A 26,135-nucleotide genomic window follows, 5' to 3' on the forward strand; every position below is an offset into this window, starting at 1 on the left:
GAAAAATAGTGGTGCGTACGATGTTTGGTATATATTAAACCCATACAGCAAGTGCGGCACTTGCTGCGATTGGTACCACGATGGGAGCTGCAGATCCCGCCAGGGCGGAAGCCATGCTCACAACAGTGCCAACCATATAGAACCCAAAAGTCCTGCAAATATTCAATGAGACGAAAATCATTTGTAGCATAAAAGACCAGCCTACACGGTCCTTGGTGGGATCAACTGTCGGTCCAACTTCTATCTTATCAACTACGTTCATCATTATTGCTCTGAACTCTTGGCTGTGCAAGTACTACGCACAAAACACGTTAGGTCGTATGCAACGACGACAAATAAGATGGACATCACCTTATGAGAGTCACGGAAATTCCACAGATCGACGGTGTCAGTGTGAAGCACGTATAGACCATCCCACATCTTGCGGTTCTTGAACGTTGGGCATGACGCAAGCGCTTGCCAATATCCTGCAAGACATGAAATTTAGGTTATATCATGAACGCGAAACTGGGACAGACTTTTCTTTCCAACCCTGACATGGCGTAAATCACGATATAAGAGATAAGAATGAAGCAAGCAAGACTCACTCAATAAATGCCTCTATTTTGAGTCCAGGATGCACTCACTGAGCGATGGGGGTCATCATCGCGGCCTTGGGCGTAGAATGCTGACCGACGCAGTTTTCGGTTATTGAGATCAGGTAGGTGAGGGTCTCCCTATAGACTTCTTCGGCTACAATGTTACATTTCAGAGGCACGCATGGACTTGTCAGGGTGCCACATTAGAAATCGTAGTATAGGGAATACTAGATCCTGCAAATTGCTCTAGAGGTCGGATGCAGGTATCCTGCACCTGGTAGGCTGGAGTTCAAGGTCTTTACCGGAACAGGCAGACTGCTCAGACTGCTAATATATGACTTGGACGGTTTGGATGCCAGACGCAGATCCTTACTTCAGTTGAAATATTCCATTTTCCCGGAAAGGTCGACGACGATCCAGATTTTTTGTGCGGCTTGATGTATTCTACGGATGTAAGGTTGAGTTCACTCGTGATTGAGGTGAGAGTGCGATTATCATTGTTTCACCTTGTCCTTCGCTTGCACTGTACGCGCGGAAAGTGTCATTTGGGTCAAAAGGAATCTTCAAGTAGACTCGTGACCAGTCTGACGTACGTCACATGAGAGTGGGGAATTTTTGACGTAGTCAGACTGGTCGATCTCGGAGAAATTTGGCAGGCGAAGCACGGAGTTCGAATTTTAGCAGGTGCCGGTTGTGCCGAGTGTCGTCGTACATCTAGACATTGTGTGGCAGACACTATACTGTTTTGCTTTACCTTTGCTTCTCTCCCCCGACAAGATGGCTATCACAGTTACACCTTTAAAATTGCTTCAAAAAGATCATGTACGCTGAATATTTGAATATCACTCTCATCGCGTGAAATTTGCGCTTCTGGATTACAGGCCAAGGAATTTGAGGAGCATGGGGTTCGTTTGATCACAATCAATCATGACACTCCTCATGACAAGACACTCTGGAGTGTACGTGAGAGTTGCTGAGGCTGCGAGGGTCCACTGTCCATGCTAAAGGTTCAGGTGGCAGGGCATACTGCAGTGGGGGAGTATAATATGGAGCAAATGGTATCATTTGAAGTATCCTATTTCAATTTTAGTGATGCAGCGCAAAAGCGAGAAAGATGTGGTACTCTATGCAGCAGTGCACAAACGAAAGTTTCTGAGTGATTGATCATAGTTGACAGTAACTATGTAGCACTATTACTTCGACCGGCACCTGCTAAATTGAAACTCTGTGCTTCGCCTGCCAAATCTCTCCGAGATCGACCAGCCTGGCTATGCCACTCGACTTGTCTGTGGTTATATAAGCCAGGCTGGTCCCGAGCCTAATCTTCAAGTCGGTTCCAACTTGAAAATGTTCCTTGGCATACATATTATGTAAGGACACATTGAACTTTAATTTCAACTTCCGCAATCATACACATCCTTCGGCTCCTCAAGGCCTGTAACAAGACCCTTGAAAACCTTGTCGGCTGTAAATTTGCCTCTGACTTATTTGAGTGGTAGCAACAGCGGTGGTTAGAAACCTCAGGACAACTTTCTGGCACTCGCCAACGCCAACGATGATTCGTCTGTACGAAAGGCGTCACCTAAACTCAACCTAGTACAACTTGAACTTGGGTTGTTCATTAACCTCAGGTAGGGATCTGCACGGGTACGGGTAACCCGCGCGGGTCACGGGTACGGGTACTACTGGGGTATGGGTACGGGTCAGGATTCTAAGACCCGCGCTCTTACCCATACCCCAGCTATACCCGTGCCTTCCATAAACGGTAATTTTTTTGGCGTGAAGAACATTGACATTCACCAAGTCAGAAGTTCCCATTGACCATCCTTGGGCCATCTCTTAATCAAAAGGTGCGTTTTTACAATTATATATATCTATGTAGATCACTTACAAAACTAATCACTTCATAGTTGTTCTGTTTCCTTTTCCACATTCTCGGACACACAGTCTTTCATCTCCTCGGCGCACTCATCACATTTGATCCACAATGTCCTCTCTCCTCTGCTATCACCGCTTGCTATCAAATTTCCAACTCGTGATACCGCCAATTCCAACACCTCACTGTGATGCCCCTCCATCCTCTTCAACACAACACCTGTCTTCAACTTGAAGTCCCACAGGCGAAGTGTCTTGTGCTCTGAGCCTGCGCCCAACATTTGCAGAACATGAGTGTGCCGATCCTCGTTCAAGCAAGAGCCATGCTGATCGAAGTCGTCACCCAACGTTTGCAGTATGTGAGTGTGCCAATCCTTGTTCGAGCAAGAGCCATGCTGATACAAGTCGTTTCCCATCGTTTGCAGGATGTGAGTGTGTCGGTCCCGCGTCGTGCTCGAGCCATGCTGATCGAAGTTGTTGCCCAATGTTCGCAGTATGTGAATGTGCCGATCCTCGTTCAAGCAAGAGCCATGCTGATACAAGTCATTTCCCATCGTTCACAGGATGTGAGTGTGTCGGTCCCGCATCAAGCTCGAGCCAAGCTGATCCAAGTCGTTTCCTGCCATTCGCAGCTTGTGAGTGTGTTGGTCCTGCGCCGAGCTCGAGCCATGCTGATCCAAGTCGTTTCCCACCATTTGCAGGTTGTCAGTGTGTCGATCCCGCTTCGAGCTCAAGCCATGCTGATCCAAGTCGTTCCCTGCCGTTCACAATGTCTCAGTAAGTTCTTTTTTACAATCATTTTTTTTCATAGTTCTAACTTAATATTTATATGTACTACCTGCGGGTAAACCATGCACGGGTGCGGGTGAGGGTATGAGCTGGCCATACCCCCCAAAAACCCGCACCCTTCGTGCGGGTCTGGGTATACCTCAGGGTGCAGGTGCGGGTCAGGTCCCCAACACCCCGGGGTATACCCATGCGGATCCCTAACCTCAGGCTATGATCTCTTTGCTTGTCCAGAATACCTGTCAGCATCTGCACACATCTAGCTCTCAAGTCAAGCTTAAGTCTCACCAGTGCATGCGGTGGCGTGGGACCTCCACCACACCAAACTTCACTTGTTCGTCATCTTCGCTGCCCTCGTCTTTCTCCGGCGATTGAGGGTGCACTTTTAGCGCCTACGCTCTCATATGGCCACCAATATTCTCTGCAAAAGCCTGCCTTACCTCCGCCAATCTCATCCTACATTATGTTGCCGACACACTGTCACCGAGTTATTCAACATTAATGCTTCCGGCCTCAACCGCATCTCCCCCAGGTATGGAGGGACAGCCACCTTGTGTTACGCACTCAAATAGATCTGTTAGGCGGAGCCCTAAGAGGGGCGTCGTCCGCTAACGTTCGTGACGTAACCGGAAGGATCCGGTATAGCAAGTAAGACTGGCGACGGCGAGTCGGCAGTGATCACAGTACGCGCGTGTCACGTGACTTCTAGGACGGATGTCTCAGAAGTCGCTCAAGGTAAGGACAGTCTTGTCCGAATGATGAGGTCAATCGAGGTAGACTTAGTCGCGATGAGCAACTAAGAAAAAGATACTAGAGACTGAAGCCAAAGGGGCGTTCAGAGGGAAGTATGTTCCAGGGAAGATTGAGTAGATTCAAGTTAGGGAATCTAGTACAGGGTGACCGACTACTTATACTAAGTGGAGAGGGTTAAGGGCAAGGCTACTGCACAGTAGGTAAGGGTAAAGGGGAAACGAGAATGGTATAGGTGCGTTGGCAACAGAGCCGGATTAGTGATGGATGGTCGAATGTGGAATGAGACCGAGAAACGTTGGAACGGACCAACGGTAAGAATACAACGTGCGGGGATCCGCAGTCAGGAGGAACAGAAAGAGGAAAGCCACATTGGTGGCATGAGTCAGACCGAGTCATAGGTGCGGGACCACATTGGTGGTCGAATCAGGGGAGGAACGTGCGTGCACGTGCATAGAGGCGGCTGATGCGAGGGACGGGAACGGTCCCGAGGATCCGGTCAATGGAAAGTTGGTAAAGGAGGACGAGCCGGTAGATGGTGAGGGCGAGGATGAAGGGAAAATGATAGGGGGGCCACGTGACCGATGTTACTTGTAACACCTTGTGCACAATGTCAGGGATATTACTACATTTGGCCAAGCCGCTACTTAACAGCGCTGCATAATTACATGCTTACCTCCCTGCACAACTATGCCAATACCATCAGCCTTTGAGGTGCTGCAATTGCTGCATCATCAGCGCATCAGCTCCCTACTGGCTCACCTCCAACATTCACCACGACACAAAGGGCAGGGACAAGGGCGGGGGGCGGGGAAAGAGTGATGTACAGTTCAAGGTGGCGTGCTTGGTGTTGTAGATGGCACACTGAGTCATATCCGGGGCGGATGCTGGACAGTCAGACTCTCATAGTATCCTAGGATCAAAATATTCTGGGGAACGTAGTACTACTTACGACTACAAAGCTGTTGTTGTGTTTGTTGCTATTTTGGCCTGGTCAAGTAACGAGATAGTAGATATGTGGTGATTGTGATAGACTAATTTTGAAATATGGCTGTCAGCTTTATGCACATGCAGCTGCCTCAAGGTACACAGCTATGGTACCAATATTTATTAATATATTGCCCACTGCCCACTGATTCTAGATAAGGCTGGCTATGGGTTGGTTATTTGCTGGGTTCACACACTGCAATGATTATAGGGCTATACCAACACTTCTCCATGAGTCATGTTCAAGTTCAAGTTCACCGTGACCTTCCCCCATTGTTACAGGCATCCGTAACACCTACAGGAGCCCCAGCTCCGCCTACGCCTGCCCCCGCTCTGCTAGACTCCCTGTGCAGCGGTGCGCCGCCCGCGCCTAGAAAGACAGCGGTCTGGACCGCTATGACCCCGCCCCTGGCGCTATGACCCTGCCCCTGGCCTAGACAGCCTTGTACCTGATCCATGGAGGCTGTACACCTCATGGTCACTAGATCAGCGCATGTATACAGCATGTCGCTTCATGAAGATCCGGAGCGCCCTTGGTGTTACGCTGACCGTCGGTCGGCGTGTGCGAACTAGGATAGGTCTTCTCAGCGACGACTCGAGTGAGTCTACTGAAGCTGAGGGTGGGTCTGGCCTTGACGGAACGTCGAGGATTCCTCCGGCGATCTCAGTAAGACGGCGCTTGTCGAGATGCAGGGCTAGCGGATACGTGCTAAGTCATAAGGGGGCGACTTAGAAGTGCGGTCTCACACAAGGAAGCTGGTAAGGCTTAGATGAGCAAGTTCTGGGGATGAACCTAGTAGATTAAAGTAAAGTCTAAGTACAATAATCTGTGTCTACTTATAGGGAAGTACTACAAGTATTCTAGCTCAGTCTGTAATCAATAGTATATCGTAAATCTATGATAACAAGACATGAGGGTCAGATAAGATACATGAGGCTTAACCTCTGATCAAGCATGCTGCGCCAAGGGCAGCTGCGCATAGGTACAGGAGGCGCCAAGAGCGCTCCGGATCTTCATGAAGCGACATGCGGTATGCATGCACTTGATCTAGGGTGACCATGAGGCGTACAGCCTCCATGGATCAGGTACAAGGCCGTCTAGGCCAGGGGCGGGGTCACAGCGGTCCAGACCACTGTCTTTCTAGGCGCGGGCGGCGCACCGCCGCGCGGGGAGTCTAGCAGAGCGGGGGCAGGCGTAGGCAGAGCTGGGGCTCCTGTAGGTGTTACAGATGCCTGTAACACTTGGCGCCTCATGTACCTATGCGCAGTTGCACTTGGCGCTGCATGGTTGATCAGAGGTTAAGCCTCATGTATATTATCTGAACCTCATGTCTTGTTATCATAGATCTTAGATATACTATTGATTACAGACTGAGCTAGAATACTCATATGTAGCACATATAAGTAAACAGATTATAGTACTTAGACTTTACTTTAATCTACTAGGTTCATCCCCAGAACTTGTTCATCAAAGCCTTCTAGCTTCCTTGGATAAGACCGCACTTCTAAGTCGCCCTCATACGACTTAGCACGTATCCGCTAGCCCTGTATCTCGACGAGCGCCGCCTTACCGAGATCACCGGAGGAACCCTTGACATTCCGTCAAGCCGAGAACCACCCTCAGCTTCAGTAGACTCACTCGAGTCATCGCTGAGAAGACCTATCCTAGTTCGCACATGCCGACCAACGGTCAGCATAACACCCATGGATACTTCAAAGATAAGACAAAAAATCATTCACTTTCGAATCCTTGTTGTAGGAAGAGCGAATGCAGTACTAACACATCGACATCAGATTGATCTTGAAGTTATAATGGCATCCAGAGAGGTGAGTTGTGATTTTATCGATGACATGAACTGACGTGCTCTCAGCGCGGACTGCACGATATCGAGAACGAAATGGTGTTTCCAAGCAACTCGGGCTTTGTTTTTTATGATTCACGCGGGTTTGAGTCAGGTGGTGAATTGGAATTCATCAAGGTGAAGAAATTTATCACCAACCGTTCCAAGGAAACCAAAATAACAAATTGACTTCATGCTATATGGTAAGGTAGAGGATGGCAAATTTCGATGAACATCACGTGATATTCGTGACAAAAGGGTGACATTAAGCTATAAATCTATTAACAATTCAGAAACACCATTTCTTGAAAATCTGTTCCACCATTCGCTAGATAAATGAAAAATGAGAATTTTCGCGGTCGTAGAATTGAACTACTTGCAGAAATGAGAGAGTTAATAGTTAATTACAGTTTGTTCTGTGAACAATAGTAGAGATTCGGAAGTCAAAACTACTTATGACTCCGACAAATGCAACAGCTTGGCTCACAAAGGGCATCATGGCACCACGCAAACGTCTCCACAGCATATAGATCTCGAACTTACGGTCAAAGAAAGCTAGGGTCCAAAGCTCAGATAAGGAACATACCGAAGTTGTAAGTCAAATGATGAGAAATGAAGCATGAAGGCTTGATGTTTTTGACAGGCGCATGTTGGTGCACTACAAACAGATTGTCAGCAAGCTCAAAGAGTTCAGTGTGAGGAAGTTGAAGAGGAGGATGACCTTACCGCGATTCGAGGAGTGCGTTGGCGTGAAAAAGATCAGCCTGCTGGCCTTCTGGAAGAGATTGCTCCTGTGATGACACTGATGAGTAATGATGCCATTTGTGCTGCTGATGAGGAAGCTTTGCCATGTTTTGATGGGGATATCATGGATGCCGGGAGCAAGTTTGATGACGAAGATGAGGCAGGCCCTGACGACAGCATCGATCAGAATGAGGCAGGCGTTGATGACAGCATCAATCAGAACAAGGTGGACGTCGATGACAGCATCCATGCACCATGTGCACACAATTACTCCTTTGAGCTAAGGCAACCACCCACTATCCCTGAAGCTTGCTGTGTGCTTGAGGACTTACAGATACTCTTGAAACCTCTCCGCCGAAATGCACAACCTTTGGAACTTTCACCTGTCATGAGGGAGCGCCTAACGAACATGAAAAATTTATTATGGCTCTATACAGATATCCCCAGCAACCCAGATGACAAAACCACTAACCCTGTTGGTGGTCACTGGACCAATGCAGCTGATCGAGCTGCCCGAAATGCCGGTAAGGGGGCATACCTTTCACGATGCCTGCAAAGTTGGACGAAGGCCTATATTAATGATAGAGAGGCGCTACCTCACCGAAAAGTGCCGCAACAATACTCTCGCATCGACGATGAAGACCTTGCAGTAAAAATACAGCTGTATCTCCAGAGTGTCGGGAAGTTTGTCTGCGCACAGGATATTGTTGATTACCTCGATAGACCTGAGAATAATGTCCGTCTCGGCATGAAAAAGTCGATATCATTGAGAACAGCTCACCGTTGGATGTCACACATGGGTTATCGTTGGAAAAGAGAGCTGCAGGGACAATACACAGATGGACACGAGCGCGAGGACATTGTTCTCTACCGGAACAATGTTTTTCTGCCAGCGTGGACTCATTATCAGCGCTATATGCGAAAATGGAAGATCAAGGACATTACCATGGAGGATTTGTCGGAAGTTGAGTCTTCTGGGCACCGTACTGTCATGTGGTTCCACGACAAGTCAACATTCTATGCGAACGACTGGAGAAAATGTGTTGGGTCCATGACTCAGAAAGCGCCTTACCTCAACAAAAAGGTGAGGGGGCTTCTTTAATGATTGCTGACTTTGTGTCAGCCGATTATGGCTGGCTTCGATCCCGAGATGGAAAGGAGAGCGCTCGGGTCCTGTTCAAAGCTGGAAGGGTGCAAGATGGTTATTTTACAAACCAGGAGATTGTTGCACAGGCTGTGAAAGCTATGGATATCCTGCAAAAAGATTATCCAGATGAAAACCATGTGCTTGTCTTTGACAATGCAACGACACACCTCAAACATGCTGATGATGCTTTAGCTGCTCGAAAAATGCCGAAGAATCCCTCACAGACATTTGGACCATCTGCAAGTGTCAAAGACGCCAATGGGAAGCCAGTGCTGGGTCCAGATCGCAAACAAGTCAAGGAAAAGATCTGTATGGTAGACACAAAGTTACTGAATGGGGATCTGCAACCTCTCTATTTTGCAGAGGGACATGCAAAGGCTGGATGGTTCAAAGGCATGGCTCAGATTCTTCTTGAGCATGGGTATGTAAATGCCCCTCACCTTCGAATGGAATGCAAAGACTTCAAGTGCCCTCCTGACCGGATTGACTGTTGCTGCCAGCAGCTAATGTATACTCAACCAGATTTCGCTAACGTTGAATCGAATTTGGAGTCTGTGTGTTGTGCATGAGGGGTTGATGTAATTTTCCTGCTGAAATTTCACTGCGAGCTCAATTTTATTGAGCAGTGCTGGGGTTATGCGAAGCGGCTTTACCACATGAAAGACCGATCATTCTCAGAGGCTGACCTTGAACAAAATGTGCTCGATTCATTGAATGTGGTCCCACAATCATCCATGCAGCGGTAAGTTTTTTGATATTTCCAATCTCAGCAATGTAATTAATTTGGGTCTTAGCTTTTTCATCAGGTCTGGTAGATTTGTCAATGCTTACAAGAAGGGACTTGATGGAAAGCAGGCTGCATGGGCAATCAAAAGATATTGAGGACATCGTGTTCTTCCCAAGTCCATAATGCGGGAGTTAGAGCAATATCACTGAGCTACAATTTAGCATATTACAACTATGAATATACTTACCCAAATCCTCCAAGTCTGTGCCATTCGGCAGGACACTTATCCTCACAGCATCACATGTCAGTCACATCACGTGAGGTTGGTCGAAATATGCTGCCTTCTACCTTAATTGTAACTGATCAGTCGCAACATGGGCTATCTCACTGTTTCAACATAGGTATTGCATCCCAATGGACGAAGCACACAGGTCGTTCACTGCAGCTGAACAGAAATTCTTCTCTGAGCGCGACACAGGAACCAGTAAGCTTTCGCATCTTACCCTTGTCGACATTTGACTGATGCGCAGGATCACGATTCTCAGTTCCAGTGATTGTAGTGTTCACCAAGTTCGATGCCCTCTACGATGTGGCATATGCACAACTAAGAAAGGAAGGAAAATCTCGGAAAGATGCTCAAGAACTGGCCCCAAAACGCGCCGAAGAAACATTTCCAGATGGACCACAATTGAAGTTTATCCAGGACGTCCGATGGCCTCCAAAATGTTATGTATGCCTTCCCAGTAAGTTGGTTTATAGCTGAGTTGCGATACATGATGACCGTTGATCCATCAGATATGAATGAGGATAATGCAGATTGCAGGGTGCTGATCAAAAGTACAGCTGGTACTTTGGTTCATGAAGTGTTGGAGCAATTATTTGTCTCGACCCAGCAGACCAACGTGGAGATTTGCATGAGATATGCAATTAAGAGGTAACTACTCATAGTCTCATTCACCTGCCTCAGGTGTTAGCAACTGATATTGTCCAGAATGCTCCCATAACATCTCGACTCTGCAAAGAGGATAACGACTGGAGCCCACAAGATAGTAGGGACCTTGGGCACCTGGTTTCCTCATATTTGGGTAAGATTGTTAGAAAGCTCAAAGGTTGCTCTCATTGATGTCGAGTGTTTACTTTTAGCCAGTACATCTGTTAATCCTCGTTTGAGCTTGAGCTATGCTGATCCAAGTCATTGCCTACCGTTTGCAGGGAGTGAGTGTGTCAAGCCTCGTTTGAGTTCGAGCCATGCTGACGCAAGTCATTGCCCACTGTTCGCAGGGAGTGAGTCTGTCAATCATCGTTTGAGCTCACACCATGCTGATTGAAGCCGTTCACAGTATGTGAGTTTGTTAATCCTCATTCGAGCAAGAGCCATGCTGATCCAAGTTGTTGCCCACCATTCACAGGATGTGAGTGTGTTGATCCGCATTCGAGCTCATGCCATGCTGATCCAAGTCGTTGCCCACCGTTCACAGGATGTGAGTGTGTCGATTTTTGTTCAAACACGAGCCATGCTGATGCAAGTCATTGCCCACCTTTCGCAGGTGGTGAGTGTGTCGATCCTCATTTGCACTTGAGTCATGCTGATCCAAGTCGTTGCCCACCATTCGCAGGGAGTGAGTCTGTCAATCCTCATTCGGGCTCGAGCCATGCTGATCCAAGTCGTTGCCCACTGTTTGCAGAGAGTGAGTGTGTCGATCCTCATTTGCACTCGAGTCATGCTGATGCAAGTCGTTGCCCACCATTCGTAGCATGTGAGTGTGTCGATCCTCATTCTAGCTTGAGCCATGCTGATCCAAGTGGTTGCCCACTGTTCACAGGGAGTGAGTGTGTCGATCCCCGTTTGAGCTCGAGCCATGCTGATGCAAGTCATTGCCCACCGTTCACAGGGAGTGAGTGTGTTGATCCTCATTCAAGCAAGAGCCATGCTGATCCAAGTCATTGCCCACCATTCACAGGGAGTGAGTCTGTCAATCCTCATTCGGGCTCGAGCCATGCTGATGCAAGTCGTTGCCCACCGTTCGCAGAGAGTGAGTGTGTCGATCCTCGTTCGATCTCGAGCCATGCTGATCCAAGTCGTTGCCCACCATTCGCAGTATGTGAGTGTGTTGTCTTCATTTGAGCTCGAGTCATGCTGATCCAAGTCGTTGCCCACCATTCGCAGGATGTGAGTTTGTCGATCCTCATTCGAGCTTGAGTCATGCTGATTCAAGTCATTGCCCACCGTTCGCAGTATGTGAGTGTGTCGATTCTCGTTCGAACTCGAGCAATTCTGATCCAAGTCTTTGCCCATCGTTTGCAGGATGTGAGTGTGTCAATCCTCGTTCGAGCAAGAGCCATGCTGATCCAAGTCATTGCCCACCATTCACAGTTGGTGAGTGTGTCAATCCTCATTCAAGCTTGAGCCATGCTGATCCAAGTCGTTGCCCACCCATTCACAGGAAGTGAGTCTGTCGATTTTCATTTGAGCAAGAGCCATGCTGATCCAAGTGGTTGCCCACTGTTTGCAGTTGGTGAGTCTATTGATTTTTGTTTGAGCAAGAGCCATGCTGATGCAAGTCATTGCCTACCATTCGCAGGATGTGAGTTTTTCGATCCTCGTTCGAGCAAGAGCCATGCTGATGCAAGTCATTGCCCACCGTTCACAGGGAGTGAGTCCGTCAATCCTCATTCTAGCTCGAGCCATGCTAATCCAAGTCATTGCCCACCGTTCACAGAATGTGAGTCCATCGATCCTCATTTGAGCAAGAGCCATGCTGATGCAAGTTGTTGCCTACTGTTTGCAGAGAGTGAGTGTGTCGATCCTCGTCTGATCTCAAACCATGCTGATCCATCAATAGGACATTCTTCGCGATGATGATTGTGTGGTGATACAGTCCAAGTTGCTCTCTGTAGTATGTCCAATCGGTGGCAGATTGTACACATTTCTCATGCTGCGAATCTGCCAGGCCTCTAGTGGCTCATCATCCTTGGAGAACATTGTTTAGCTCATTTCTGGTGACTTTTGATGCTACGGTGTGATGAATTTGCTTATCGTTGATCGTTTAGCTGCTGTCATTGTCTTCAAACACTCTTTCTATATTTTCGACAAGCAGTGCTATCTTCAGGACAAGCAGAAGTTTGATCCCTCTTTCTATGTCACTCTGGAGCAGTACATACCATCTCCGCATGCAGGTGCCGTCAGGGAAAGTGTGAGAGTCACTGTCCACACATTCCATGGATACTCATCTACCCGGAAATTTAAGCCATTGTTTGGACGCTTCCAGATAGGAAAACAATCTGTTGGTGACTCCCAAAAGATGGAGTTGGTCGACACGATTGTTAAAATCGCTTTAGAGCATCGCCTGCATATGTTTAGATGTTATTTTGTGGCAGCAATTCCACTGATCTGTCGTGTTCAGCAAAAACTCAACAACAAGCACTGCAACACAACGCAGATGGTGTTCCGAAGTAGAGCTAACATGTCTTAGCAGTGGATGTAGGTTTCTTGGGCTGTCTGTTGAGGTAGTTTCAGGAGGTGGATATGTACAAAATGGTTGCATGATCACGAAATATAGCGCTTTCCCTGGTATGATGTACGGGTGTTTGAAGCATGTGAGTCGCCCTCAGCTGAGATGGTGGTGAGATCTACTGGACTTGATAATATTCTTGGTCCGATTCAAGTGCATTGAGGTCAGGTATGCTCTATACCATTCTGCTCCACAGCCTATCTCAATTTGTGCCGTTCTTTCTTAACAAAAGATCTGATTTCAGTGTTATATGATATAAAAACGCATGGAACATCCCTGTTGACATCGATGACACCAGTTGGTAGCTAAGACTAGCTATTGGATAGGTAATAGCCTTTGAAATCAAGCAGCAGGGACGCATTGAAAGTTTTCATTCTTTGAAAGACAGCGTGCAGGTTATCTATGGCTCTGGATAATAAGCCAAGATTGTGATCCCTGGGGCCTAAGGTTAGAAGTGCATCATTTTCATTTTCACTAAACAATAAGTTCATCGACCGTTTATTGTCATTTCAGCACTACATGATATAAAAATGCATGGAACATCCCTGTTAGGTCATATTTGGCCAACAAATATTCAATTGAAATTCACATTCGCATTCAATCATGTGACCTTACATTTGAACCTCGGAAGAATCCCAGATTGTGCCACTCTGCTTGTTGTCGTTTACTCCCACTATCATGCCACAATCTAACTCATCTATTACGGGATCAGGGCACTCCCTTCGGTCTAAAGGACCTGTTGAAGCCAACAACTCTGCCACCACACGTCACAAAAAAGCTGCCAAGTGGACTACAGATGAAGATACTGCTCTGATTGAATACCTTCGCCTCCACATTCCTGGTGATGGGATAAACTTCAAGAAGCAAGCTTGGCATGGTGCTGCCGCTCATCTCAAGGAGAGGTTTCCTGAGCAACTGGGTGGTGAGAAAACACAATCAAGCTGTCAAACTAGATGGTCAAAAGTGAGTCACTGTGGCACATGCGCTGCATGCCATCTGCCTGGCATGTAGCACTGTTTCTTTTCTATATTGATCTGACATCAATCACCATAGCTCAAAAGTTCTTATCACGCTGTTGTGGACATCAAGAATGCATCTGGGTTTGCGTGGAGCGATATAGATGGCGCAGGGATTACTTTGGAGTATGAATCTACATGGACAAACTTTCTCAAGGTGCGCAATGGCAGTGGATTGTACTAGTAGTACTCGACTAATATATTGTTTTAAAGAGCCATAAGAACACAGGCCCGTTCAAAAACACAGGATTCCCTCATTTCGATGCCATCCACCAGATGTTGCCAAGGAAGAGCAAGGGTGCTTGGGTCCACCGCAATAACCCCCGCCAGCCTGCTGGCACTGCATCTTCTGCTGTCCCTGCTGTAGCTCTTCCTGAGGCTAGTACTGTGCCACCGCAACCGCAACCACTTACCGCATTAAACCTCAGCCAGCTGACTGCGGCTGCCAATGAAATCAATTCTCTTCCATCTCACATCCAGTCTGCTAGCGGCTTGCCGCAAGACATTCCACCATCATCGTCCGCTGTCCCATCCACCTTTCTTGTGGCTCAGACTACTACTGGCTCGGGAGCTACGTCCTCGGTGCTCACAAGTATCAGTCGCCAAGATAAGTGCAAAGTTAGTGCGATAGGCTCAGAGGCTGCTATGAGTGCACCAAAGCGGTCTCAACCTGTTTCAGCAAGTGTACAGGCCCAGCAAGATGGTAGCAAGGCAATGAATAACCTCACGACCGCTGTGGAGGAGATACGGCAAACATTTGCCAGAACATCTGCGAGAGCTTCTGCAGAGGACTTTGGCCGCGCCGTCTCCATGGTCTCCCAGTGTGCAACACTATCTAGTGACAAAAGGATTGACATTATAGACTTCCTTGGACAAGACGACAAGCACATCGTGAAGTTTCTTAATATGGATGAGAACCTTCAGTCATTGTGGGTGCAGAGGCGGCTTGCTGATATTTGTACTGCAACTCAGTCATAAAGTCATAATCATTGTAGCTAGTAGTGATCACATGCATGTAATATTCATATCTTTCAATCAATGTTGTATGCCTACAATTTGAGTGCCGGTTGACTGTATCAATGCTGCACGCATTCTACTACATAGTCCTCCCACATTGCACGTGCAATTGCGTCGCGACACACATCTGCTCGTCGTTGTTCTGCAGCATCTGCAGGTCCATCTGCTAACTCACCATATGCTACATCTTCAAGTTCTTCACCTTCTGCATGATCAAGTTCTTCGTCGTATATGCTAGGATCACATCTGCGAATGAAATTGTGCAGAGCGCATAGCGCTGCTGGGATTCGCACCTGAACATCCATACTATATTCAACCAGCTGTTGGAGAATTCGCCACTGGCACTTAAGCACGCCGAAAATGTGTTCAATTATGTTGCGGAGCCTTGCATGTCGAAGATTAAATAGTTCTTTTGGATTCTGAGGGCTGAGATCATCATCAGGGACTGCTGGAGCTTGTGAATATCATAGTACTCAACATACTGGAGGTTGGCTTGCCGCCACTCTTTAAGATGATACTGGACACTGCGGTATGGAACAAGTAGTGCATCAGATGCTCTGAAGCCAGCATCAGCCAGAAAGTATCTTCCAGGTGGAATTGGTAGATTGTGCATGCGTGCATCATTCCAGAGTGCCGCATCAGCAACAGAACCATCCCACCCACAGAGTGAATAAATGAATAAAAATTCGAAGCCGCACATGAAAGGCAGTTTTGAGATATGAACCCCTTGCAGTTCCACATGAACTGTTGATCCTCAATGCTTGTGAATGCCCAGATGTGGGAGCCATCAACGGCGCCAAGACATTGGTCGAAATATCGCAAATGAATGTTGTTTAATACTGTCGAGGAAGTGGGGGTATTGGCTGTGGGGAACCAAACTTCTGAAGAATAAAACGGGGGACTAGATAAGAAAAACAGAATATGTTTGAAGTATCTACAAGTTTGAGAGTGCAGCAGTCAACATCCTGTGAACGATTGAGATGCCAGCATGACTCACCACAAAATTGTATCAGACGAGCGCTGGAATCTCTCTCCAATGAGGCGAGTCGAGAGTCCAGTTACACAGGTGTATAGAAATATTGCTAATTGTTCCTCCACTGAAACTCCATTGCGAGATGGCACAAATCCATTTGCACGGAGAACATGCAATAAACTGTCGAAGACGTCGAGACTGACACCAAGATTGTGTCGGATGTGATCTGGGTGGCCTATGATGAGTTCTAACACCCATGCCTCGCCCGACAAGGCTGATGTGTGGTAGGGTACATGTTCACGAGAAGATAGGAACATTTGTTGATAGTAAATGAGTACCTGGGTGACAGCGAGGCATAGTATGAGCATTAAATGTTGCATGCGGTCTTCTTGGACATGCGCATTGTCAGGCTGGTCTGGCATTGTCATAGTGGTTGTTGTAAAGTCGTTATCGATCATCAATTATCAGTTAAAGCACATATATATGTTTATCGCATTCAATAGTAGATCAAGCCGGATCCCAAGGTTCAGCATAAGGTCACATGATCGAATGCGAATGCGAATTTCAATTGAATATTTGTTGGCCAAATAGGACCTTAACATCAGTGACACCACTTGGTAGCTAAGACTGGCTACAATTTGGATATATAATTATGGGGTTACGGTTCGATTTGCCGCTATGCCGGAAGGATTTTCAATGTCCGATCGTTGTTTGTTTCGGGCATTGCACTTTATTTTATTTTATTTTATTTTATTCGGAATATACCCTAGTTTTATTCGAGCTGATCTGTACTCGACTGGTTTGTCAAATAAGGTAAGGATCATGTTGACGCCTTGATTCCACGAACCATGATAAAGCAATAAGTAAACTCATCAATGCCCATAGGTCCAGCTCCATGTCACGAACGCAGCTCTGGGTCTTGCGACTCTTTTTGATACATTGAGGAACAAATATATTGTCATTGATAATGAGGTTTATTCATCTTGTGTTGATATGCAAGAGATTTCTAACGACGTGAAATGATAGACAGGTAACGTCGTAGGCTGCACCGATTCCCAGGAGCTCGGCTATTAGCATAGGCCTATGATGGTTGGTGTTGAGGAGGTCATCGAGGGGATTGTGGTGAAGCATTATAATTGAGCACTGAGTACTGAAGAGCGGCGAAATGATTATGTATTATTATGATTGCTGACTTTTGAATGGTTTTAGTATTCATGATTGCACCACCGTGTGGACGTCATTCGCACACCAGGCTCTGAGTCAAAGATAGCGGTATCCACTACATTGTGCTTTCACAAACAATTAATAGTACAGCTCTATCAGCTCCGAGTGAAACGTTTATCCTCGATCAGGTGTGGAGATCAACAGTGATCTTGTGACAGTACGCCCGTTTCCTTCTCGAATGCTGTACGAAGACTCCGTGCTATGAAGTGCTTTGCGCATGTCCGTCCAGCAGTGGCATAGAGCTAGGCTCGGAGGATAATTGATGAGAAACGTTGTCAGTATTTAGGCTAGGACTCGAAATTCAGAGGGGAGTAAATGCACCCCGAGCAATGATTCAACATATTCAATAAAAACTTACTAGTCCATTAGATCTGTTCAGCGCCAGTACAAGTTATCGGTGTTCCCTCTGTACATTCGCCCGACATCACTATCGCGAGAGTGTAACTGATGCTGGCAGCCTGGTGGTTTGAGTAAAAAGGCACAAGCAGGGCATGCTGACATATTCCCACGGACATCTTGGCGAGGCGACCACGACAGCGAGCGCAGCTGTGACTGCCACGTCTGCTAGATTATTTACTGCTCACTAGCTAGGCAACACTAACATGATGCTGGGAGGGTCGAACGGTACGCCTTGGTTCAGGGCATCGAGGCTGGAAATGCTCGTACAAAATGCCTGCGATCCGACACTCCATGAGCCCAACTATGCCGTTCACCTTGAGATCGCTGAATTGATCAACACCAAGAAAGCTAATAGGTCTGTCAATTCTGCTCTTGCAATCTCTAGTTCTGACATTGAATCAGCCCTCGCGATGCATCGATGCTCATAGCACGTCTGACAAACCACCGAAACCCACATATCGCCATACTCGCACTCGCACTTCTTGACACCCTTGTCCAATCGTGCGGCTACCCATTTCACCTCCAGATCTCAACCAAAGAATTCCTGAACGAGCTCGTTCGTCGATTCCCTGAACGTCCACCTCCGTTCCCTGGCCCAGTCATGTCACGGATTCTAGAGCTCATTCACCAATGGAAGGAAGGTATCTGCTCTGAGTCGCGCTGGAAGGAAGATTTGGGCAATATTAAGGATATGCACCGGCTTCTTACATTTAAAGGGTACCGCTTTAGGGAAATTACCCGCCACGCCGAGGCACCCCCGACGATGGTGAGTTCGTATGTGGCTTGTGTCTATCTCATATGTTCATATGATAGCATAGAACATTAAATCCGCTGACGAGCTTGAGTCGGAAGATCGAGAAGCACAATCTGCTAAACTCCAGGAACTTATCCGGAGAGGTACCCCGCGAGACCTGGCAGTCGCGCAAGAGCTTATGAAGTCCCTTGCTGGCGCGAACCCCGAAGCAAAGCCAGACTATCGTTCTCAAGCTATGACGGAACTCAATAAGCTCGAGAGTAAAGTCATTCTACTCAATGAAATGCTCGATAACGTCGATACTGCGCATGGAGAGAAGTTCGCATCGGGAGACGCGTATGACGTGCGTCGATATTTCTTGGAAAGTTGTAAAGGTTCCTCACTCGTTTTAACAGCAAGTCGCGTCGATATTGAAGTCTGCCCGTCCAAAGCTCCAGAAATGGGTTTCGAACGCGGAAACAGACGATCCAGAGTCGTTGGGTGCGTCCATTTCTCTATTCTCCGGCATAGGTCTTATATGTCACTCAGACGCCTTCCTTCAAATCAACGATCAAATCAACAACGTCCTCACACGTTTCGAGGCCTACAAGAAAGGCGACTATAGCATATCCGCCGTACCCGCTGAGCTCGCCCAAACCGAAGGATCCCTCATTAATTTCGATGACACGTCGCATTCATCATCGTACGTCGCACCAGTAGATGATCTAGCTACATTATTTACCTCACCGCCACAACCCCAATCTTACGCCCGACCATCAAGTGCTAGCGCAATGTTCGCCTCACAAACCAACGCCTCCTTAACGAACAATGCTTCTTCCTCCACTTCATCACCCGTCCCAAACGCCCCCTCGCCACAGCCCCAGTTCGGGTCCATCATGCTCGCGCCTACCCCACCACGGGTAACATCACCCAGTTATCTCGGGGGCGGTGCGAGTATCCCTCTGAATTCAAGCTCGTCGTTGGGAATGGGTTCTCCTGGATCGGGTATGAGTAGGCCACCAGCGACGGGCATGTCTGCGGTGCAGAGTGGAGGTTTGGGCATTCATATGAGCACACCCGGATCAAGGGTGAGTATGGGTGCGATGATGGGACAGACACAACCTACCTCGACGCCACCGACGCAGCAAGGGAAGGACCCTTTTGCAGATCTGGCAGGGTTGTTTTAGGTACTTGTCGTGTTGTACCTGTGCTTTACTTAGGTTTGGTGATCTTGTTGGAATACGGATTTTGTGCGGTTTTGGATCTTGTTGTTCTTGGAGGCAAATAATTTGAATTACAACAGTACTGTGCGAAACTAATATTCAATGATAAATGATAAACGATGTTTTATTGGCTACGCTACTGATGCCTAACTCAGGAATGACGAGCACCATGTTGGGAATTAAGGTTTTCCCCACCTCTTGCCCAGACAGTCAGACTGGCCAAATTTCCTGGATGTCTCCCTCAGCATCCACATATATCACGCATTACATTGACCAGTGTTTGCTAATGGAATTCTCTTCGTAGCATTGCGTATAACGGATAATGAAGCCTTCGAATGGATGCGGAAGCTTTGACAATCCTTTGTCGTGGCTCATAATGTCCACTAGAGCCCCAACAAAGCGTTTATGTATGAACCCAAGAAGCCTCTGTCCACTGCAAAGCACAATGTCACTACCACCTCCAGGAATCGTATATAGTTAGTCCTGCCTGAATGCCTACCTGGTATCATCGTTATCCCAAGGAGAATCAGGCGACAAAATTAAGTAGAACCCCACTCATATTCCTCTATAATCAAGTTTCAAATGTCTCCTACCAAGGTAAGCTTGATCACGAGCATACTTCATGTACTGAGTCTGAGTCCGAAATGTCCAGGTCTACGTTTGCCCTCAGACAAAGTGCGGCGAAACTTTTACGAAGTTTAAGGAATTCAAGAGGCATGAGGCTGGGCATGCAGACAAGTACGTGTTTGTCCTATATTCTACACTGGTCACTCACATGAGCTCGCGTTCAGCACGCGCACTTGCACCTTTCCCGGATGTCACTTTGCGACGATGATAAAAAGAAGCTTCGATATTCACTCTGCCAGACAGTACGTGCTCGTGCATTACTATCAACTGTAACGAGTTTATCTGATTAACAATTTTAGTACTGGCGAGCAACGGTATGGCTGTCCTCATGATTGCACCTTCAGGACACACGACCCTTCCGCCCTGACGCGCCATCGCAAAACAAAACATGGATATGTTCCTTCTTCGCGCAGCGGACGCGAAGGCGGTCATGTTTCTGTCCCTTCCGTATCAGACAGGACCACATCGTCTCAGTCCTCTGCTTCGCCCCACCAATCACACCCTCACTACCAAGACCCGTCGTTGGTCTTCTATGACCTAATGGATACTGAGGACGATTTTACCATGTTTAGCGAACCCGCGAAGACGGCCAATGGGTGGACTGAGGGTTGCATGTGCCCCGAATTGATGCAAAGACGCCTTTCGGAGATACTGTGTTATGCATTTGGGCAATATTAGTTTGCATAAACTCAAGGCGACTTGTGTTCGTCGGGGGTAAAACCCTCCTTTCGTTACATCTATCCATCTATCATTTTTCAATTAGAAGCACTTCACGATGTCTTCTATAAAGGCTAATACACTCTTTTATATATGTGCTAGTAATACGCTCTTTTCTACGTAACTTCATGTTAACAATATGGGCCCCTGTTTTCGGGGTCCTTCCGTGATGCTTTCTACTTTTCTTTCGCAACTACATAGAGCGGGCATGAACGCGCCTGAATCAAACATAACCAGCTCCGCAGCACCTGACTCCGACACTACCTTCGTCCCTCAGGTTTCATCGTACAATGACTGCATGACTTGTCGCATCATAGGAAGCGGCGCGTTCGCTGCAACCGGCATCTATGCCCTGAGAATGGCTCGTCCTAGTGCACCGGGGAGTATAGCTGGCAAAAGAGTCATGGGTGGGCTGGGAGTCTGTGAGATATTTGTTTGCACTCTTGTTATCCGCTGACACTAGGCCAAGGTTTTTTGGTGGCGGGCGCTCTGAGGTGGCGAATGTGAAGCTAGATTGGGGAACTCGTTGAATGTTGGCTACACTGTGCCAGTACACGCTGGATATAACCTCACTTTTACACGAACACTACCAGATGAGCGAAAACATGGTTATTCACTAAACGATGGTCAATTCCAATTCTAGTCGAGTGCTCGGCTCTCGCTATTAGGATTGCCTACGTGACTGGTTACTATATGCAAGCGGTGGAAAATGGGAGTTGAGCAACTTATTGTGGCCTCCCAAATCCTCTTTTCAAAGACCGAGCCTTGATAAAACCTTTGGTCCCTGTTCTCAAAACGCCATGCAATCCTGCGATACACCTCATGATACAAGTGCTATCATCCTCGGCACCTTTCGCTTTCCTAGCCTTTTCGTCCCGGTGGACGCGTTTCAAGCATCTACTATGATAGCTGCATTTCTGAAAATGATTTTCGCTCGTCTTATTGCACTGACTTACATAGTTCTATATTGGCGACCAGCCCCTTCTCGGGACATTCAACTTTCACAGCTAGCAGTGTCTCATTTTGGACCCTTCTCAGCCTGTACGGAAGCACTTCATCACTCTGGATATCGGACCAGCAGGGAGCATTCTGGAGATCCCTGACATCATAGGCCCTCTGTACAGCATGTACATGTACTCGAGAGGTCTTTTTCCTCTGTAATGTCCTCACTCAGTCCTATCCTGCGTGCTCCGCAGCGTATACTGGGATCTTGATGTAGGGACAGTGCACGATTAATCTGCTGCACTTTTGAAAGCGCCGCTCGTTCGATGAATGGCGAAATATCTCGTGATACAGTTCCTCGATATCTTTGGAACATCACGCGCACGATTCAGATATGCAATCGCAAATGGGCATATGTTAAAATCAGGAATCCTCGTAAGTTTGTGACACTTATACCTAGGGAAAGCTACTACATCATCAATAAGGGCTGGCCTCATACGTTGTACCATCAGAGCCTTCGCGCTCCCATTACATACGCGAATATTCAATCAATACTCGTCGCTATACCTTTCACGACAGCCACTGCTTTGTCAGACACCGGTTCGATGTCGACTTCGAATGGATAAGGAAAACTGAATCACATGAGTGCTCCCCCTGTTTACTGTTCACTGGGACGCACCTGGCCAGACCTGCGGGTATATATGGAGGATCAAATGGCTTTTCCATGCCATGGCTATCCTTGGGTTTCGAAATCCGCATGGTCGCCACTATACTTGTTACAAGCATGAACACGGAGTTATCTGCTAAAAAACGCCCTGGGCACATTCTGGGCGTGGGTGTCAACGAGTTTCATTAGGTGTTGTAACGCGCACTCACCTTCTTCCAAAGCCAAACGCATAACTGTAGGGATCAAGCGCCGTTTTCTCTACGTGGGTATCAAGAAAGCGTTCTGGAGAAAATGCCTCGGGATCTATGCCACTGTCCTGGTCCCGACTGAGTAACCTATATTGAAGGATAAGTACATTCCGTGGGTGCATATTTCTTACTCACCAGGTATTAGGCATAACAGTGGTGCCTTTCGGTATATAGTACCCTGCTCAAGGGGTCAAAACGTGTTCCTGGCCGCTTATGATTGAAAAAACCTCTATAGACATCCGCATCTTGTAATTTCCTTGGTGCGCCCAAAGGTGAGTTGGGTTTCCAGCGGTACACTTCCTTAATTGCTGCATTGATATATGGCAGCCGTCCCCTGTCATCGAAAGATGGCAGGCGGTCAGTCCCTACGACTCTGTGTATCTCCTCGCGCATGCGGGTCTGGACCTCTGGGAAACACGCCATAGCATGCATGAAGACCAGCATGGTTCCACTAGTCTTTTGCACGGTCAGATAAACCCATATCCCAGAGCTATGAAATGTTTACTGTGTCATTTCCGGCTTACAGTCGGATAACGATGTCATCCCTCTTTTCAGTCAATGGGGTAAAAACATACCTTCATATATTGACCACGCTACCCAAGGTAGTTGCTGTCTGATCACTTTATCGCTCCCGCCTTCCCTTAGATGATCAGAAACAAATGAAGCTGAAGACGCTCCTTGTTTCATATCCTGTTCTACTTGCTCCATCGGATGGTGCACGATATCAGACACCCGCTGCCGCCCCCTCTCAGCTGTTCGCTGTATGCTGTTAAATGGGACCCAGGATGGCAGATACCATACTACGTCGCCTTCAGCCTAATTGTCTGCCATGATAAAAACAACCTTACATAGAGGAATCATATCAACCAAATAGGCCCCCGGAACCACGCTTTTCAGGACGATTCGCTCCGTTTCGGCAAATTCGTCAAAGTACTGCAAGTCCCTGTTGAAAAGGATTGGAGCCATTGTCCAATGTTTCACTCACCACATTGTTTGGAGTGTCGATAGAAAACCCATAGGTTATGGACGCGATGATTTGAGCCGTGGCCCTTGGTAATGCCAAGTCAGGAGTCAGGAGGGAAACATGGGCTGATGCACAGCTGATCTTACATATGCAGGTGCTTCATGACTTCTGAAGGATATTCCACCAAGTCTCTCAAAAATCTGGCGGCAACATTCTCTTGTAGCGAATGATACTTCTGGACGGCTTCCTGGTTAACGGTGCCATGTATGAGCTTCCGTCCTCGCCTCCAATCTGGACCGTAGGGAGCGAACGACAGATTCTGTCCAATGTCGATTTGTTTCTAGCCATGAAGTGCGCTATTGCATGTGCTCACGTTCTCGATCCCCATATATTTGGCCATCACAAACGATGGCCTATCAGAATACTTCTGCGATCTCTTCTCAAGAAGCTCGCGCATACTTTCCAAGTCGTTCAGGATGAGAAGTTTGTTTCCGAGGACTTTTACGTATACGAGGTCGCCTGCTTGCACTATTGAATATACGTCCAATGGTACAGCATTTTAGGACAGACCATATAGCTTTCCCCATTGCGAGAATGTTTTCCATGGCTCCGCCTTGGGGACGTCGAGATAATTCCCTATCAATGGTTTCTGCGGCGGGCCAGATGGTAGCGAGTGGGATCTATTCTGGCGACGCAAGCGATGGCCTATCACCCCCAGGACGAAGATGAACGACGAGCACGCAAGCCAATCCAAAGCGTTTAAAGCCATGTAGCGGGTGCTTTTTCGTTGTATACTTAGTTGGCTCTTCTCCTTTTATCTGCCAATGAGCGCTTCTTGATACAGTCCAGGCAGGTCTCGTGTTCTAGCAGATGACACTTGCAAGCATATTTAGCAATTCTGACGTGCTTCGCTGAGGTGCCGAATCCCGCAAAAATTGGAATTTCAAGAATAGGTCATAGAGTTGACTTCACTCATGATGAAAAATCGCCGGATCGATAACCAAAAAGAATTAAGGGAAATACCAAAGTACTCCACTGTCCCCAGTTGTTCTGAGGTACTATCCGTTACCTTCAAAACTCTGCAAATGTGACTAGCTTAGCTCAACCACGTCGTCCACTGGTTGTCCTCTCCCATCATCACCGCAGTCAACTCCCTAGCCAGGATTCTGGCGGACTGCTGCGATGGGTGAAGTTCGTCGTACCTAAGTGAAAGTGAGCACTAGGTCGCTATTTGGAATGGCCTTTGGACTGACCACATGAAGCTATCTGCGTCAGTACCATTGGTGATTGTGCAAGCCGGTGCTGCCGTGCTGTCTATAGAGTACACACATGAATGTATGCAGCCCGTTACGTTGTATGGCGCAGTGCCATTAAAATAGTTCTGAGGGTTGTTATACATGTCGGTGAAAAGCCCGTAGGAGTCAAAAGATGCTGCGTTACTATGGGTCAGTCGTTCTCTCGAAGCAGATCGTAATGTTGACTGACCAATATGAGCATCAGGGAGCGTAGGCAGAAGCGCATCGAGCTTGAGGGATGTGATTTCATTCCCTGCACGTACCAGCTCCGTCATGTGCACGTTCCATCCAGTTGTATTGCGTTCCAAGTTCCAGTAAGTGTTGGGGTACGAGTAGTTAGAGTACAGGATTGTCAAGTCAAGGGGAAGTATCTGTATGTGCGAAATGAGCTTAAGACACAGTGGCCCAACGATCATACACTCACGTTCTGCATGATGAAGTTCCTAGCACCGCTCTCGTACAACATATTTAGGACATCGACAGCGCATTGCCTGACCTGAACAATTGATGTGGTGGGGGCATCACTTCCGGTAAGCAACGCGTTGACACCCAAATCATTGGTTCCAATCCAGATGGTATATATTGTCTCATTTGAGTTCAATTCCAGCGTGCCATTCCTCGTCTCATTCAGGTAAGCAGGGAATTGCCAACCTGGGTGGTCACTGTGATCAGGATAACAATCACAAACCATTTGCGCTTACTCACCCATGATCGGAGGAAAGGGTCTGTAAGTAAGCAGGTTCGAGCATGTTGCACCGGAACGAGCAAACCCATAGAGATCAAGGTCACCATACATCGCCGCCCATGTTGGCCAGGAATAGCCTCCGTCAGCGGAGGGGTAGTACGAGGAATCAGTGTAGGAGTCACCAAAAGTGACAAAGTTTTGGATCTGACCAGGTGCGACACCAATTGCCCAGGATGGCGTGGCAAGCGCCAATATTGTAAACGCAAGCTTCACACCCTGTAGAAACGCCATGGAGCAGAAGTACTGACTTGACAAGTTCGCGAGGTCGTCTTATATCGCGCAAAATATCCGATTAGCGAAAATCATATCATAGGGTCATTGCAATGACCCTGGCAAGCGAAGACCGCGCACACCTACTTGTGGCCGCAACGGGCCGCTCATAAGCAGGTCGATGAGAT

At 47.5% G+C, this 26,135-nt stretch overlaps 9 protein-coding genes across 9 annotated transcripts; 6 read left to right on the top strand and 3 right to left on the bottom strand.

The window, feature by feature from the left end:
* Positions 1 to 34: 34 nt before the first annotated feature.
* F5147DRAFT_656416 (uncharacterized protein) lies at positions 35 to 1,300 on the bottom strand (the record flags this gene model as incomplete). The annotated part of the gene is made up of 8 exons (XM_041434115.1): positions 35 to 152; positions 198 to 295; positions 352 to 467; positions 519 to 532; positions 627 to 667; positions 952 to 1,022; positions 1,085 to 1,162; positions 1,291 to 1,300. The coding sequence occupies 8 exons, from the start codon at positions 1,298 to 1,300 to the stop codon at positions 35 to 37; spliced, it is 546 nt and encodes a 181-aa protein (XP_041288514.1).
* A 5,529-nt stretch (positions 1,301 to 6,829) lies between these two features.
* On the top strand, positions 6,830 to 7,006 carry F5147DRAFT_583583 (uncharacterized protein; the record flags this gene model as incomplete). The annotated part of the gene is made up of 1 exon (XM_041431732.1): positions 6,830 to 7,006. A coding segment is annotated over one exon (177 nt), but the record flags the coding sequence as incomplete, so codon positions are not given.
* A 2,328-nt stretch (positions 7,007 to 9,334) lies between these two features.
* F5147DRAFT_583592 (uncharacterized protein) lies at positions 9,335 to 9,590 on the top strand (the record flags this gene model as incomplete). Its single annotated transcript, XM_041431734.1, has 2 exons — positions 9,335 to 9,450; positions 9,503 to 9,590. Coding segments are annotated over 2 exons (204 nt in total), but the record flags the coding sequence as incomplete, so codon positions are not given.
* Positions 9,591 to 13,625: 4,035 nt separating this feature from the next.
* Positions 13,626 to 14,941, top strand: F5147DRAFT_656418 (uncharacterized protein; the record flags this gene model as incomplete). The annotated part of the gene is made up of 3 exons (XM_041434116.1): positions 13,626 to 13,910; positions 14,001 to 14,120; positions 14,177 to 14,941. The coding sequence occupies 3 exons, from the start codon at positions 13,626 to 13,628 to the stop codon at positions 14,939 to 14,941; spliced, it is 1,170 nt and encodes a 389-aa protein (XP_041288517.1).
* Positions 14,942 to 17,689: 2,748 nt separating this feature from the next.
* F5147DRAFT_715499 (VHS domain-containing protein) lies at positions 17,690 to 19,620 on the top strand. The gene is made up of 5 exons (XM_041438541.1): positions 17,690 to 17,931; positions 17,979 to 18,342; positions 18,395 to 18,673; positions 18,726 to 18,810; positions 18,859 to 19,620. Exons 1-5 carry the CDS (start codon positions 17,780 to 17,782, stop codon positions 19,494 to 19,496), a joined length of 1,518 nt encoding a protein of 505 aa, XP_041288518.1. The 5' UTR covers positions 17,690 to 17,779; the 3' UTR covers positions 19,497 to 19,620.
* Positions 19,621 to 19,735: 115 nt separating this feature from the next.
* F5147DRAFT_371374 (uncharacterized protein) lies at positions 19,736 to 20,926 on the top strand. The gene is made up of 4 exons (XM_041429426.1): positions 19,736 to 20,129; positions 20,185 to 20,270; positions 20,324 to 20,401; positions 20,459 to 20,926. Exons 1-4 carry the CDS (start codon positions 20,115 to 20,117, stop codon positions 20,835 to 20,837), a joined length of 558 nt encoding a protein of 185 aa, XP_041288519.1. The 5' UTR covers positions 19,736 to 20,114; the 3' UTR covers positions 20,838 to 20,926.
* A 120-nt stretch (positions 20,927 to 21,046) lies between these two features.
* Positions 21,047 to 21,580, top strand: F5147DRAFT_715504 (uncharacterized protein). The gene is given in 2 exon segments (XM_041438542.1): positions 21,047 to 21,333; positions 21,346 to 21,580. The coding sequence occupies 1 exon segment, from the start codon at positions 21,085 to 21,087 to the stop codon at positions 21,331 to 21,333; it is 249 nt and encodes an 82-aa protein (XP_041288520.1). The 5' UTR covers positions 21,047 to 21,084; the 3' UTR covers positions 21,346 to 21,580.
* A 683-nt stretch (positions 21,581 to 22,263) lies between these two features.
* Positions 22,264 to 24,471, bottom strand: F5147DRAFT_618140 (cytochrome P450). The gene is made up of 11 exons (XM_041432566.1): positions 24,268 to 24,471; positions 24,071 to 24,216; positions 23,844 to 24,016; positions 23,719 to 23,782; positions 23,582 to 23,666; positions 23,305 to 23,533; positions 22,961 to 23,223; positions 22,869 to 22,911; positions 22,695 to 22,820; positions 22,502 to 22,644; positions 22,264 to 22,454 (listed from the first exon to the last, which is right to left on the bottom strand). The coding sequence occupies exons 1-11, from the start codon at positions 24,464 to 24,466 to the stop codon at positions 22,363 to 22,365; spliced, it is 1,563 nt and encodes a 520-aa protein (XP_041288521.1). The 5' UTR covers positions 24,467 to 24,471; the 3' UTR covers positions 22,264 to 22,362.
* A 213-nt stretch (positions 24,472 to 24,684) lies between these two features.
* Positions 24,685 to 26,099, bottom strand: F5147DRAFT_371398 (carbohydrate esterase family 16 protein). Its single transcript, XM_041429427.1, has 5 exons — positions 25,698 to 26,099; positions 25,417 to 25,643; positions 25,183 to 25,363; positions 24,951 to 25,128; positions 24,685 to 24,899 (listed from the first exon to the last, which is right to left on the bottom strand). Exons 1-5 carry the CDS (start codon positions 25,966 to 25,968, stop codon positions 24,794 to 24,796), a joined length of 963 nt encoding a protein of 320 aa, XP_041288522.1. The 5' UTR covers positions 25,969 to 26,099; the 3' UTR covers positions 24,685 to 24,793.
* Between the last annotated feature and the right edge of the window lie 36 nt (positions 26,100 to 26,135).

This window comes from Suillus discolor, assembly GCF_016758755.1.
Source record: "Suillus discolor strain FC423 chromosome Unknown F5147scaffold_66, whole genome shotgun sequence".
Classification (NCBI taxonomy): domain Eukaryota; kingdom Fungi; phylum Basidiomycota; class Agaricomycetes; order Boletales; family Suillaceae; genus Suillus; species Suillus discolor.